The 13,494-nt window shown below is 31.3% G+C and overlaps 4 protein-coding genes across 9 annotated transcripts; 2 read left to right on the forward strand and 2 right to left on the reverse strand.

The window, feature by feature from the left end:
- On the forward strand, positions 1 to 6,094 carry LOC126848390 (uncharacterized). Of its 5 annotated transcripts, XM_050589291.1 has the most exons (15): positions 3 to 655; positions 1,708 to 1,894; positions 2,386 to 2,524; positions 2,786 to 2,916; positions 3,238 to 3,375; positions 3,512 to 3,676; positions 3,747 to 3,835; positions 3,904 to 4,081; positions 4,153 to 4,375; positions 4,461 to 4,622; positions 4,779 to 4,933; positions 5,072 to 5,307; positions 5,413 to 5,484; positions 5,586 to 5,626; positions 5,748 to 5,893. In XM_050589291.1, exons 2-14 carry the CDS (start codon positions 1,837 to 1,839, stop codon positions 5,601 to 5,603), a joined length of 1,764 nt encoding a protein of 587 aa, XP_050445248.1. In that variant the 5' UTR covers positions 3 to 655; positions 1,708 to 1,836; the 3' UTR covers positions 5,604 to 5,626; positions 5,748 to 5,893. The 5 variants fall into 5 exon arrangements, with proteins under 5 accessions (XP_050445238.1, XP_050445248.1, XP_050445220.1 ...); XM_050589263.1 differs by having other exon boundaries at positions 4 to 655; positions 1,051 to 1,894; positions 5,413 to 5,626; positions 5,748 to 6,094; XM_050589272.1 differs by having other exon boundaries at positions 4 to 653; positions 5,413 to 5,626; positions 5,748 to 6,094.
- A 138-nt stretch (positions 6,095 to 6,232) lies between these two features.
- On the reverse strand, positions 6,233 to 8,231 carry LOC126848964 (uncharacterized). Its single transcript, XM_050590383.1, has 5 exons — positions 8,064 to 8,231; positions 7,941 to 7,978; positions 7,369 to 7,533; positions 6,953 to 7,043; positions 6,233 to 6,529 (listed from the first exon to the last, which is right to left on the reverse strand). The coding sequence occupies exons 1-5, from the start codon at positions 8,083 to 8,085 to the stop codon at positions 6,480 to 6,482; spliced, it is 366 nt and encodes a 121-aa protein (XP_050446340.1). The 5' UTR covers positions 8,086 to 8,231; the 3' UTR covers positions 6,233 to 6,479.
- Positions 8,232 to 9,094: 863 nt separating this feature from the next.
- On the reverse strand, positions 9,095 to 11,887 carry LOC126848973 (uncharacterized). Of its 2 annotated transcripts, XM_050590404.1 has the most exons (4): positions 11,758 to 11,874; positions 10,327 to 10,465; positions 9,818 to 10,045; positions 9,095 to 9,245 (listed from the first exon to the last, which is right to left on the reverse strand). In XM_050590404.1, the coding sequence occupies exons 2-4, from the start codon at positions 10,343 to 10,345 to the stop codon at positions 9,187 to 9,189; spliced, it is 306 nt and encodes a 101-aa protein (XP_050446361.1). In that variant the 5' UTR covers positions 10,346 to 10,465; positions 11,758 to 11,874; the 3' UTR covers positions 9,095 to 9,186. The 2 variants fall into 2 exon arrangements, with proteins under 2 accessions (XP_050446361.1, XP_050446353.1); XM_050590396.1 differs by lacking the exon at positions 10,327 to 10,465 and having other exon boundaries at positions 11,675 to 11,887.
- A 298-nt stretch (positions 11,888 to 12,185) lies between these two features.
- On the forward strand, positions 12,186 to 13,486 carry LOC126848933 (actin-related protein 2/3 complex subunit 5-B). Its single transcript, XM_050590329.1, has 3 exons — positions 12,186 to 12,431; positions 12,521 to 12,594; positions 13,068 to 13,486. The coding sequence occupies exons 1-3, from the start codon at positions 12,272 to 12,274 to the stop codon at positions 13,305 to 13,307; spliced, it is 474 nt and encodes a 157-aa protein (XP_050446286.1). The 5' UTR covers positions 12,186 to 12,271; the 3' UTR covers positions 13,308 to 13,486.
- The last annotated feature ends 8 nt before the right edge of the window (positions 13,487 to 13,494 follow it).

Raw genomic sequence — 13,494 nt, forward strand, 5'->3', positions numbered from 1 at the left:
TACTGCCTTTATATCATACCTTTAACGGTGTATTGCAGCCAAAGCAAACACTTGCTCTCAAACAGCAGGTCTTTACGTCATTTAAATATTGAGTACTTCGCAATCGTCCACGATAACGATACGCCGAAGGCCGAATTGGTGTCACCGATGAGCGAACGTACGTACACTTGGGCGGCGCAAAGCATCCCAGATAATCGTTTGCCGACCTCGCCATCGTTTTTTTTTTTTTCCTTTCTTCCTTTTTACGACAATGCTGGTGAATGGATTGATGTGCGCGGAGCTGTATTTACCCAGCCGCATCCGATCGTTCGATCAGGCAGACGGATGGCGCGGCCGGAATGCCCCTCTGCTCTTCCTCGTCGTATCCGCCGTTGTGGCTCGACGCACGATAGCTTTTCATTTCGTTACGTGTCTGTCCCACAGTTGGTTAGTGGTACGCTTGCCCGCCGATCTCACTCTCTGTATAAACGAAAGGACGACGAATGTACGCCAAGAGTGAATCGCGAGCACGGCTCGATTACGTCGAGGAGCGCGTACAGCCGCTGAGGAGATATACCGATCTTTAACCCGCCGACGATGCACACTTCAGTCAATAATAAGTGTGACAATTGCCACTAGAGAGTTCAATGACGGATCAGCGTTTGCATAAGAGCGTGTGAGTGAATGCTCCACACAAATACAAAGAGCAAAGAAAATTATATATTTACAATTTTTAAATAATTATTATTCAAAGCGAGTAGAAAAATTCTGAGCTTCATTCTTTTGTTTAAATAAGCCATTAATATGAGTTTTTATTTCTGCTTTATATCGACACATTTTATTATATATTGTTTATTTTTTAATATTTTATTTTTTTTTTATAATTTATAAAAATGACTTTGGAAATTTTTTTCCTTAAGTTTTGTGTTCACAGGAATTATTCGTTCATCGTTGCAAGTATGGCGTTATATAATTAATATAAATTTTGTAAATTAGGGGTATTTTTATTTTGTGTTTTATAATACTCTATACGACTTTAGTTAATAATTTAATAAACCTTATATATTATAGAGTTATAATTCAATTATATCCTGAAGTCATGCGGACTGAATGCGGTTACGTGTAAATGTAGAATTAGCTAACAATAAGTTGTTATTCTGTTATCACTCATCACCATTTTAATAAGAGTGAGTAATCATCAGCATAAAGTCATATTGCACATTAGTGCTATGCTTTTTTTTTACAAGAACACCTAATAACGTATTATACCACTATAGTGTGACCGATTCCTTTAATTTGTAAAAAGTAAAAAGATCTGCTTCTTATGTATTATATTATTGCGCGATTTTTATCCTCAGAATGGGCATAAGGGCACGATCACATTTTTTTCTGCACTCACCTTCGCGTGTTTAACAAAGTTGAAAATAAATTCCATTGTAAATCGCTATCGCGAATTATGTCGTGTGCTTACGTAGTGTCAAGAGATATCGGAACCAAAAGCACGGTAAAAACGGCACACGTCATATTATACAGCGAACAACTCGCTTATATATGAGAAACGTTGCATTATCTTGAAACCTTGAAGATAGGAGGGAGTTCTTAAAGGAGCAACTAACGCGGATGATCGCATTCGACCGCTTCTTCACTCGACTATAAACAGTCTAATACGCGCTGATTTCGACTTGTGTAAGTGATAGCGACATTACGTAACGATACTTGCGTATACAGGTAAATTAGCGGTACGAGTGACAAGCAGAAGATGTTGTTCCGGAGTCTATAGAACAATCCGGGAATCCTTGAAAAGCAAATTCTCGCAACTGATTTCATCCCGTCGCATTTGCAGTGCAAAGATACACAATGACGGTGACGACCCTTCGTTTCATGATTTTCGTCTGCAGTCTTGCTTTAAGCACAGGTAAGAATCAATGTTTTACACAATCTATTAAAGAATCTAATTCCTTCAATAAATAGTAGATATATAATGAATATTAATGGAGAAGGATGTATATACATATAAAAAGAAAATTTACTTTTTTTTAATATAATAAAATTTTATCGATAAAAAAACGAAAATTGTATATACTATATACATTATAGAGAAAATAGTATACATATTATACTAAAAAAACTTTTTAAAAGAACTTTATTTTGTTAACTTTTTTAGCGACAATTTTATTGGGCTTAAAGAGAATTTGCAAAAATCATTTTTTGACTTGTTTGTAATTTGTCGTTTACTTTGAATTACAAATATGTAAAATTTATAAAGTGTACTTAAATAGACACTTTCTTTTTCGAGTTGTAAATATAGTTTGTCATGTAAAATCACGCGAAAAGTACACAGATCTTATAGGCGCAACACACTATTTAAAGGCAGCTCGCACTTTACAAGATACTTTTGTCCTTCAGGCTGGTCTCAGAATTGTCAGGATCAAGATACGGGATGGGAAAAAATAATCGAAGCTAAGCCTGCAAACGCTGCAGAAACTATATTATACACAAACAGTGCCATAGGTAACGACGGTATTATCGTGCCTTGTTTTGACAGGTACTTCATCAATTAATTATTTCTAATAAACGCTATACTTTAACTATAACTTAACTTTAATAAATTGCTTAGATATTCAAAAAATTTAATATGTAGTAATATAAGTGCATTTATAAATCTTTAGATAAGTAGATTTGTGTTACATTGTTGAAAATCGAAATACCGCGAAATCTTTTATAAAGAAAATAAATAATTACATATGCATCAAATATACAAAAAAATGTTTACATTTATATTAATTAAAAATAATTTATTTTATAGATGTAAAAGCTTGAATTGCACAGCGTTTGTGATCGACTTCGCGAGAAACATTTGTTATAGCGTGCAAATAAAAAGCGAGGAACTCATTCCTGAAACTAACGCAACGTTTTTCCACAAAATTTGTATTAAAGGTAAAGACTATTTTCTCTTCTATTATAGTATATACACTATAAAGTATTTATATTATATATTTAAAAAGTTTTTCCTCTTTCTTTCTCTCTTTCTCTCTAGCTAGTTCTTTTTACATAGAATGTAAAAGCTACATTTGACAAAAGCAACTTAGAATAGATTTAATAAGATTATTCCAGATTATGTGATAAAAGCAAATATTAAAAATATGTTAAAAAAAAATTTCATAATTTTTCGCTTCTATAGAAAAAAATTTTAGGGTCAATACCCTCACTCATAGAACAATGAACAATTTTTTAAAATTTCTTGCTATTACGCTTCAGTTTCACCAAATTGCAAGCGGCAAAGACTGTGGCAAGTAGAAAGAACTTTGGGAGCTGTTTTAAAAGATGGACACTCCAACTCATATTATCAAGCATTGTTACAAAGAAACGAATGTTACGAGAAGTGTCTGCAAGCAGGTACGCACTTTATAGAATAATTACACAGATCACGTATCGACTCATAATCTATCTCAAATAAATTGATTCAAATTTCCAAAAATAATAATTTTTTTTATATATAAACTTATACATAAAAATTTTTGTATAATATTAGGAAATGAATGCGAATCTGCGCAATTTCGTACGAGCAAGCCTTTGTCAATTGACAATACTATTGGCACGTGTTCGTTGTCAAAATTCGAGAGAGGTACTAGACCGCAGGCTTACAGATCGTCAATGTATCGGGATGAGTATCTGCAAGATCAGTGCCATAATATATGTAAGTCACTTATCTGTCTTTTTGGTTACAAGAATCGTATTGTATCCAATTTGTACATGTTTTTGTCTAGCGAAGAAAAGCTATTGTTCCTATGCGGAGTTTCGGAACGTAACATTGCCATACTCGGATGTGGCGTTGCCGGGACTCGATATAAAGCAGGTATTTCTCGTATTTCTCTTATCAGTTCGCGCATGAATGAATGTTTGACTCGATTATGATCCTTTTAGTGCGAGGAGAAATGTGATCGCAGCGAGAATGGTTTCATATGCAGAGCCTACACCGTCGACTATTCGGAAGAGAAACCATTCTGCTTACTGCATTCTGACGATACAATCAGTCTTGGAGTTAGTTCGCTAGTTGCCAGACTGAACGTCATTTATAAAGAACAAGAAGCTTGCCTAGATTGTACGTTGGCGATAGACAGATAATTTTATAAGCGTTATTTCTCGAGATTTTAACATCATATTTTCACACAGTGAAAGTACAATGCGGAGAATCAATCATGACAGTTACATTAACCACTACGGAGCCTTTTGACGGACGGATATACGTGAGCGGTTATGGAGATACTTGCGGTGTTAATGGTGTTGGAAAAAATGTGACAATCTTAAGATTACCACTGCCGAAAAAAGAGTCCATCGGTCAATCTCATATTGAGTGTGGTCTTACACCTGCGTTTTCTATTGACAACGAAAATCGGTATTTGTATTCTTAAATATTCTGCAATATTGGTAGTAAATTTTAAATTAAAATTGTGGTATCTTACAACAACTCTTATTTGCAGAACGCATACATTGGTTTGGGCCACCATTGTGATACAATATAATCCGATTATTCAACGATTGGGAGATCAATCGGTGAGAGTTGGATGCTCATTAGACGGTCGCGATATCCCGGAGCCGAGAAACGTGTCCGTTAATTCGAGTTTTTCTTTCTTGGATCCAAAGTAAGCCTATATCTTTTTTTTTCGTCAAATATTATTTACAATCTTTCAAATGAATAATAATATTACTTTGTAAAATTTAATTGTGAACTGATACAAAAATCTTATCTTGATATTGACAAGTATTCCCGATATTCTGGCTTTAATTATTCTTTTTAGCGCAGGCGTGCCGCCGGTTGGGTCCATCATAATAAACGCATCATCCGAAGCGCCAGTGGTGACGATGAGAATCCTCAACGAAGAACATATGGATGCAGTCGTTACTCAATTAGGACAGAAGCTCACGCTCAGAATCGAAATTCAACCTGTTGACGGTGAGTCACTAACGTGTCTCTTGATATTTGTGCGGGGTCAAATTTTATATTATTTCTTTTATTTATAAATTTTCTTTGATCGATTTAAAGTTAAATTCTCTCCAACAGAAATTTTGAGGCGTCAATAATTTTTTACAGGACCTTACGATATCATAGCTGGACATCTCGTAGCTAGTAGCGCATCCGGAGATTCCTCATATCTTCTTCTGGATGAATCTGGATGCCCGACGGATCCGGCAACTTTTCCCGCGTTATTAAAGGATCCAATGGACAACCGTTCTCTGATCTCAACATTTACTGCCTTCAAATTTCCCGATAGCCAAATTGTGCGATTCAATGTCATCGTTAGATTTTGTCTCGAAGAATGTGAGCCGGTAAGTTGGCAGCTTCTTTTAACATTGTAACACGTTTTTATGACTTAAATTTCTAATTATTATAGAATTAACGCATTAAATCGAAAATTTATAATTTTTTTGAAGACTACTTGCAGAGGAGGACAGATTTCGTATGGCAGAAAGCGACGATCGATCGAGCAGCCGCTCATCGCCGAGGTAACAGAAATTTTCAGAAACCTCACCCCCGCGGAATTACCGTTACAACTATCTATCGTCGTTCAAAGTCCGGTGATAACAGCAGACCATTTACTGTCCAGGGAAAATTCGGTTCCTGATACAGTTGTGATCACCGGCGGAAGTGAGTTTGAGAGTATCGTTGCCTCTTCCAAGCACCGGGAACGTCTAAATTCATTTGCATATATATTTCTTATAATTATATAACTATCGTAAAGCGATAAAAGAATTAAATTGTTTTATAGGATCTATAGATGGTCTTTTTTGCGTGGATGCGAGTCTGGCTCTGGGTCTTCTGATCTTTTGGTTAATAATCCAGATTGTACTCACCATCGGCTGCCTTTTAACAGTTCGTCGCTATAGAAAAATGGCTGTTGAAGCCGAAGAAGACAGAGCTGATATACTGGCGAGGCATCTTTACGGGATTCACGGAGGAAACTTTGAAATCGCACGAAGAGTTAGGTGGGCCGACCGAAATGATTCCTCGATCGATTAGTTCCTTTTTTCAATTTTTCAAGCAAAAAAAGATTTAGATACTGAATTAGTGCAACATTTTTTCAAGTAAAATCAGAAACAAAATTTTCAGTTTTAATTTGTAAGTTTTAAAAAACTATATGTCCAGTTGAAAATGTGACCTTAGATACCGGAAGTGCTAAGATATTAGTGAAGATATCAAAGTCTCTTGATATAATGAAATAATAATTCTTTAATTAGAAAAAAGATTATAAAATTCGCATTTAGTATCATTTATTTCAGAATTATTTAGAGGATACAAAGGTCAAAATAAAAATGAAGTGTGTGTCCATCAGTTAATTATTTTTGTTTAAAGTAAATTAATATATTTGTAATATGTGTGTGTATATGCTATGGTGTGTAAATATGTGTATTTTTCTTCCATTTTCTAGACAATCAATGTTTTACTATCTCATAGAATGATATTATTGTAAATTATATTGTTTAATGATGGTTATTATATATCATCCACTCGTGCCTGTCGAACAGCGTCCATAATATCTTAATGTCACTTCTGTAAATATCAGATATCACATGTTGGTGTTTTAATGTATCTACCTAATAATCGCACTGCCCTATGTATAGTAACTGTATTTTTTTATTTTAAACTCGATGAGACAAAGATCGTCAAATAAAAAATAAAAATATTTGCTATTGTAAAAAATTTGTTTATGCTAGAACAACCAAGAGTTTTTAAATTAAAAATCAAAGATATAGAAATAATAACGATAATTAATATTCACCAAAAAGATAACAAAAGTCTACATATTTGAATTCAAAAATATTAATAATCAGTTTAACTTTTAATATAAAACTTTGATTTTACTCTTATTTTTAATAGAAAAATTATATTAAATAACTTGATCATATTTTTTTTTCAAATAGCAAGATAAGCCAAGTTATTAAATATAAGGAACGTTTTTATATTAAGACATACCTTTTCCACACCTTTGCGCACAACCCAATCCTCCTGGATTGGAGTAATCAACATTGTCCGTACCGCAAACAGGATTGTATTCATTTGTTACCTACGATCAAAATATACGATTACAAGAATTATTAAAATTATTCTGCAAAAAAATGCAATTTTCAAGATTATATAATTCCTTTTTGTGTAACAAAATATAAGAGAAAATACATAATATATACAACTATATATACTTTTTTAATTAAAATGGATTTTTCTCTTGTGTTTTTTATATAGTTTGTTGGAATCGATCTCTGATCGCTTTATATATACATAAAAAGAATTATTTATATAAAAGATTTTCTTGAATTGAATAAAAACATTTATCTAAATGTTTGTATAAAATAAAATATATATAGTATTTTTAATTAAAAATTAATAATTACCGGGCAAGTATCAACGCACGTATTGAATTGATTCACAGATTGAGGAGTCGTAGTCCTACCATTTTCATTCCTAGATGCCACAGTCGTTGTGGATGTTGATGTAATTCTTCGTTCTCCGTTGGGTGTCCTGGTAGCGACAGGTCCGTCAAAGACGATATCATCCATCTTAGACATTTCATAATTACCCGTAATCAAAATTTTTTGAGATATTTTAGATATCGAACTAAATACTAAAATATTAAATTTTTAATGTTTTTGTTTTGAAAATATAGATGTATTCTTTCTTTTAAAAAAAAGACATAAAAAAAATAGAAAATTTTCTAATAACTATAACGTCATTATCCCTGTAAACTTGTAAATTTGCCAGCTTAGATTTTATATTGTAATATTTGTTTATAAAACGTGTAATTATTGCTTTTAATTATAGATGGATCACAGAAAGAAACACATTCCGGCTTTTGTTGTAACACTTGATGCAAAGCACATCATATCTCTTAATTGTTCAAATATATTTTATTGTTTAGATAAACTGATTTTGTCTCTTTGCTTATATCGAAAGAACATTCACTTACTTGTGGGTATGCAGCGATGATAATCAGCGATGCGGCAGCTATCAAAAGTATTAAATTTAATACAATTGATGATATTAAAAAAATAAATTGACAAGTCGCACACGAAGCAAATCATTTTCTTACCTAGCCACAAGTAAGATAACATATTTTGATGAAGTTAATGACGTTTAGTTCCTAAGAGACTAAGCCGATCTGCTACTGGATGATGTATGTATCCAAGATGATCTACCGAAGGTCGACGATCTACTGTTTCAGAATATCAGCTGCGTTCCTTTTTATAGCATTGACTGCCAGCCAGTGCTAAGTCCAACTACATTTATTCAGATTTCCCGTGTAATAATAAGATTTATTTACTAATTCACATCTTAATTTCGCAGCCTTTTTTAAATCATGATTTCTTTTATTTTTATTTTTTTTATTAACAATTAACATATGTCAGTGCTATCAATAATGTCAGTACTATTTTAAAATCCTAATAAACGCATGATTTGCTAATTTGCAAATAAAATTAGAATATTTGCAAATTATTTAATATTGTAAAACATATCTGCTGCTTTTTCTCAAAAAAAGCAAATTTATTTTCTTTAAAAAAAAATATTTTCAGAAATTTCATTATAATCCGTTCAAGTCATCACGTTCCAGCGAGTGATCATTTATTTGTCAGACTTATTTCTACAAATCACATAAGAATGCTAATAATATCCTATCAGCAAAATTATCATCTTTTTGATTACATTATTCGACAACTACAATGAAATTTGTTTTCAAAGAAGTTAATAATTTGATGCTAGAATGTTAATGTAAATATTTATAGTTGTTGGATTAATATTATAACATGATAAATAATAAAATATATTACATAAAGTAATTTAATGTAACAAAAATACTAAAATATACATACAGTAGTTTTTATATCATTAAATAGCATTTGACAATTCGTGGAAAACTCACACATTTTATGCACATGTAATGTAATACATTGATTATTGATAACATATATAGGTTTGGAAGATTGTAGTTAATGTGATAGTAACTTGCGATATCAGAAGAACTTTCACTATAATAATATACAAATCTGTATACAAACAATGTCAGAATTAACGTTGTTAAATGAAAAATAATAACAATATAAAGAAGTTAAAATTATGGAAGTATCAATATTATAAAACATCTTTATTTATTTATCTACATTCATAAAATATCCATATGCCATTTTCTTAGTCGTATGGAAGTGATAATGAATCGTTCAACTACTGCTCAGTTGGATGTATGGTTCGCAAGCTCTCATCACCCTTACTTCAAGTTCTTAAAAAAATTTTTGAAATTATTAAGCAAAAATATCAAAATTATAGATAATTAAATATTAAAATTAATTTAAAAAAATTGTTCAAAAAAATTATTCAAATTTTAAAATATATTTTTAAAATAATTTAAGTAATTTTTGCTCAATAATTATATGAAATAAACAAATGTGAATATATGTACATACTCATTCATGAGATTTGAGAAAATTAAAATAATTGAAAAATAAAAATTAAGAATAAAATTATTAAAAATTAAAAGTTGAGAAAAGTTAAAAAAAGAATTGGAAGACAAAAGATAGAAATAGAATTTAAAAAGAATTGAAAATTGACCGAAAAGTTTGAAAATTGAAAAATTCAAACTGAAAAACCGAAAAATTCAAACTGAGAATTAAGAATTTAATTGAGACTTTTTAATTAAAAAATGATATTAAATATAAGATTAAAATTAAAACTTAACGCATGTATAAAAGTTATAAGATAAAGCAATAATATTAAAAGATTATATTTTAACAACATTATTTGAAAATAAACAAAGAACAATAAAACAAAATATGAAAAATTAATATTACTTACGTGGGTTACAATTTTTAGCACAATTAAATCTTCCCATATTCCAATAGGTAACATTATCGCTGCCACATACTGGATTATATTCTGCAGTTGCAATGCAGGGACAATCAATTGTTCTTTGTGTGGTGCTGCTCGCATTATTGAAATTATCTAAAATCTCGCTCGGCCACTGGAAATCTCTTTGCGGGAATGCCAAGGTGACCAACCAAATCATGGTCAATATTTGCACAACTATTAAATAAAACAAAATTACACAATGTAAATGCATGTTTTAATATTGTAAATTTGTTAATTATGCAAAAAATGTATTAACTACGCAAAAAATATACAAATAAAATTGCAGATAAAGAGAAAAAGAGAAAGAGAGAAAAAAAGCTCTTTTTAAATATTTAAAAATCTGAAAAAAGTATGTCCAAAATTAAAATATTATTCAGAAATTTTATAGAAAAAGGATATATTTCTCCTTTTTATTTGAAGAAATGGATGGTTATACATTATTATGCAATACTCACGTGCAAAAATATGTTTCATGATTACTTCAGGTAGGCTAGTTTTTACGGTTCCAAAGAATAAAAAGAGAGAAGAACAAGTAGTAGCGTTTTAAATGGTATACGATCGATTGATCTAACTTGAATGACGAGCTATAACAAACTGTTTTCCAACTTATATATTTTTATATATTCTTATCTGTTTCTAATTAATTTTCTTATAGAGGAAAAAACCAGTAAATTAATCAGCAAGGTCAAAAGCGATCGGGGATATCTACATTGCATATTCGTTCCATTAACATTAATATCGCGTATGCGGGTAGAATCATATTTAAAAAGCTTTTATTTGCGCGTGAATATTTATCAAAAAAAAAGAGTCGGAATCAATTATTGACTTTCCAAGTTAGACATATTAATTTATATTATTTATGAGCGTAAAATCATTACATGACTTTATTGCATTTTTTAAAACATTTTTGTTAACTAGAAAATAATAATTTTATGTAATCTGATCTTTGATTTTGAGTTTCGAATAATTAACGACAGACTTCTGACAGCTTAAAACTTTTGCAGGATTAACGGAATTAAAATTGAGCAATATTTCAGTCAAATGACAAATATATGCTTTTAACTTTATGAATATTTACAAGAAATTCAGACACAGGAGAGAATTAACCTTGAAATGCTGTGCAAGCATAATAAGCGAATCCCACTTATCTCTTTCTCAGATACACATGAGCGCCCACGACACGCATACACAAACATCTATTTCCTACTTTTATACACACTTCCCGGATCTATCCATACAAGTGTGCTCTTTAACATTCTGCAATATATTGATGAGCAATATATTGATGCAATATACTGATTTTTGCAATTTACATTTACATAAATAATTTTTTATTTAAACGAAATCAATTTTAATAAATTCTAGCATAACAAAGTAGATTTATTAAAGTAGATACGCGAAATAATGAATATATATTGTGACTTTCAATGCATTTTTTTATATATATTTTACAAAAAAGAGATTTGACAGTTTTCTTTCTTCTTTGAGAAATAATCTTATTTAAAGTCCTGCACAAATCTTTCTCTTTCTCGCTTTCTCTCTCTAGACTATCAGCATTAGTATTAGTAAGTATATTTGCCTTATTGATAAAACATAAGACATAAGAAAAATTTTGTTTGGTAAAATATCTTTAGGATATATTTTATATATTGCGATGACATTGGATGATCGTATATAAATACAATTTCTAATCTGTGCTACTTTTTTTCTCACAGATGATCTCATATTATCGATTAAACATAGAATCGCTGTGATAGCTAAGATCTTGATAGAAATAAACTTCATGTATCATCTATGCATAACCTTTATTTATAGTAATATCAATCAATCTCTCTCGGATGACAGCGTGTCGTGTATGTGTCATGTGTCAGAGTATATTTTCTTACGTGCTCCGATATAGATTACCAATACTAATAATAATACTAAAAAAAATCACTCGTGTATATATTTCCTTTATGACGCACTGCTTTAATTAAAGCAAAACACAGCTTGTTCCATCTGCATGAAGCGAGTAATCTGAAATAATCTTAAATTCTATATATATATATGCGCTTCCGATAAATGAATGAAAATATACACATGTATATATATATATATGTATATAAAACACATGTACAATTAGTGCCAAGATGACGGTCACGATGCGCGCGATTCATCGTGTAAATATACCTAGGATGCGTTCGCAAATTCTACCCTTAAGATAAGCTAGCGTCTAATTGACCAATCGAGACAAAGAAACCTTTGCTCCTGATTGGTCAATTAAATGCTACTCTATTCCATGGATAAGATTTCTGAACGCATTTCTAGGCGAGTCTTGCCGCCGCGAATCGAGGCGCTGTTCGATAAGCCGGGCGTGAACGTGAAACGTGAACGTAGGAGACGTTCAAGCGCACAATCGAGATGTCGAGGAACGACGGCAAGAAGGATACTTCGGCATCCGCGTTCCGCAAGATTGACGTGGATCAGTATAGCGACAACAATTTCAAAGAGGAAGACGCCGACGGTGGCATAGGCGCGCCCACCGGTCCAGACGAGAACGAGATTTTGACACTTCTTAGCCAATATCCTTTGCAAAGCTCTCGCTTTTGATAAAGGTCTTATTATTCCAGCAATCTTATCGTCGGCTAATTTTTCCTTAGCACTTTATTAAGGGTAAGAACGCGGAGGCGCTAATATCAGTATTAAAGTCCGCACCACTAGAGAGTAAAAACCAGCAAGTCAAGGTAACCTCAAAAACATATCCTGCGTGCGATAATTATTCGTTTTTTTATCGTGTTCTCGTAAAGTGATATATTTTTTATAATTTTTCAAATGTGGAATGGCGTTATAGATGTGAAAAGTGTATAAATGAGTTGTGAATAATCGTTATTTTAAAATAGGTTATATATATATATATAAATTTATATAGGCTTAGGTTCGAGAAATTGTTTTATTCCAACAATCTGTCACATTATTTTTTAATATATTGCTTCCAAATTATCTGTAGGTTTTTGAACTTTTATCTGGAATTAACAAATTTATGAAATTCATAGAAATACTTTGCATATGATTTAATTGTTTATATCAGTATATTTCTAATATATAATTTTTTATACTTTTTTCCTAATATATTATCTAGTATATTTTGATACATATGTGGATTTAGTTAAATATAAATTTCCATGTACATAAATATACGAAACATTTCTATTTGCAGGACAGTGCCCGGAACTTGACACAAAAGGTGCTTTTAAGTATAAAGTCGAATCAAATGGACGATTGTTTAGCACAATTAGATCGTGACTTAGTGGATGTTTTAATGAAGTATATTTATCGAGGTTTCGAAATTCCAACGGAAGGTAGCAGTAGTCACTTATTAATTTGGCATGAAAAAGTATTCAATATAAGTGGCGTTGGTTGCATCGTTCGTGTATTCTCTGACAGCAAACGGGCTTGAAGTTTTGTACATTTTGCAGTAACGGTCATTACGGTAATTACCATTAATTCTTACTGTTATTCATCATCATTGTTAATATGAGGATGTAGATAGGAAAGCCATTCACACCATTTTCCATATGGGAAATATAACAAATTTGTGTACATTTGTTATCAATAAAGTAATTTTTATTTCTTGTACATTTGAA

The sequence above is a fragment of the Cataglyphis hispanica genome, chromosome 1, assembly GCF_021464435.1.
Source record: "Cataglyphis hispanica isolate Lineage 1 chromosome 1, ULB_Chis1_1.0, whole genome shotgun sequence".
Taxonomy (NCBI): domain Eukaryota; kingdom Metazoa; phylum Arthropoda; class Insecta; order Hymenoptera; family Formicidae; genus Cataglyphis; species Cataglyphis hispanica.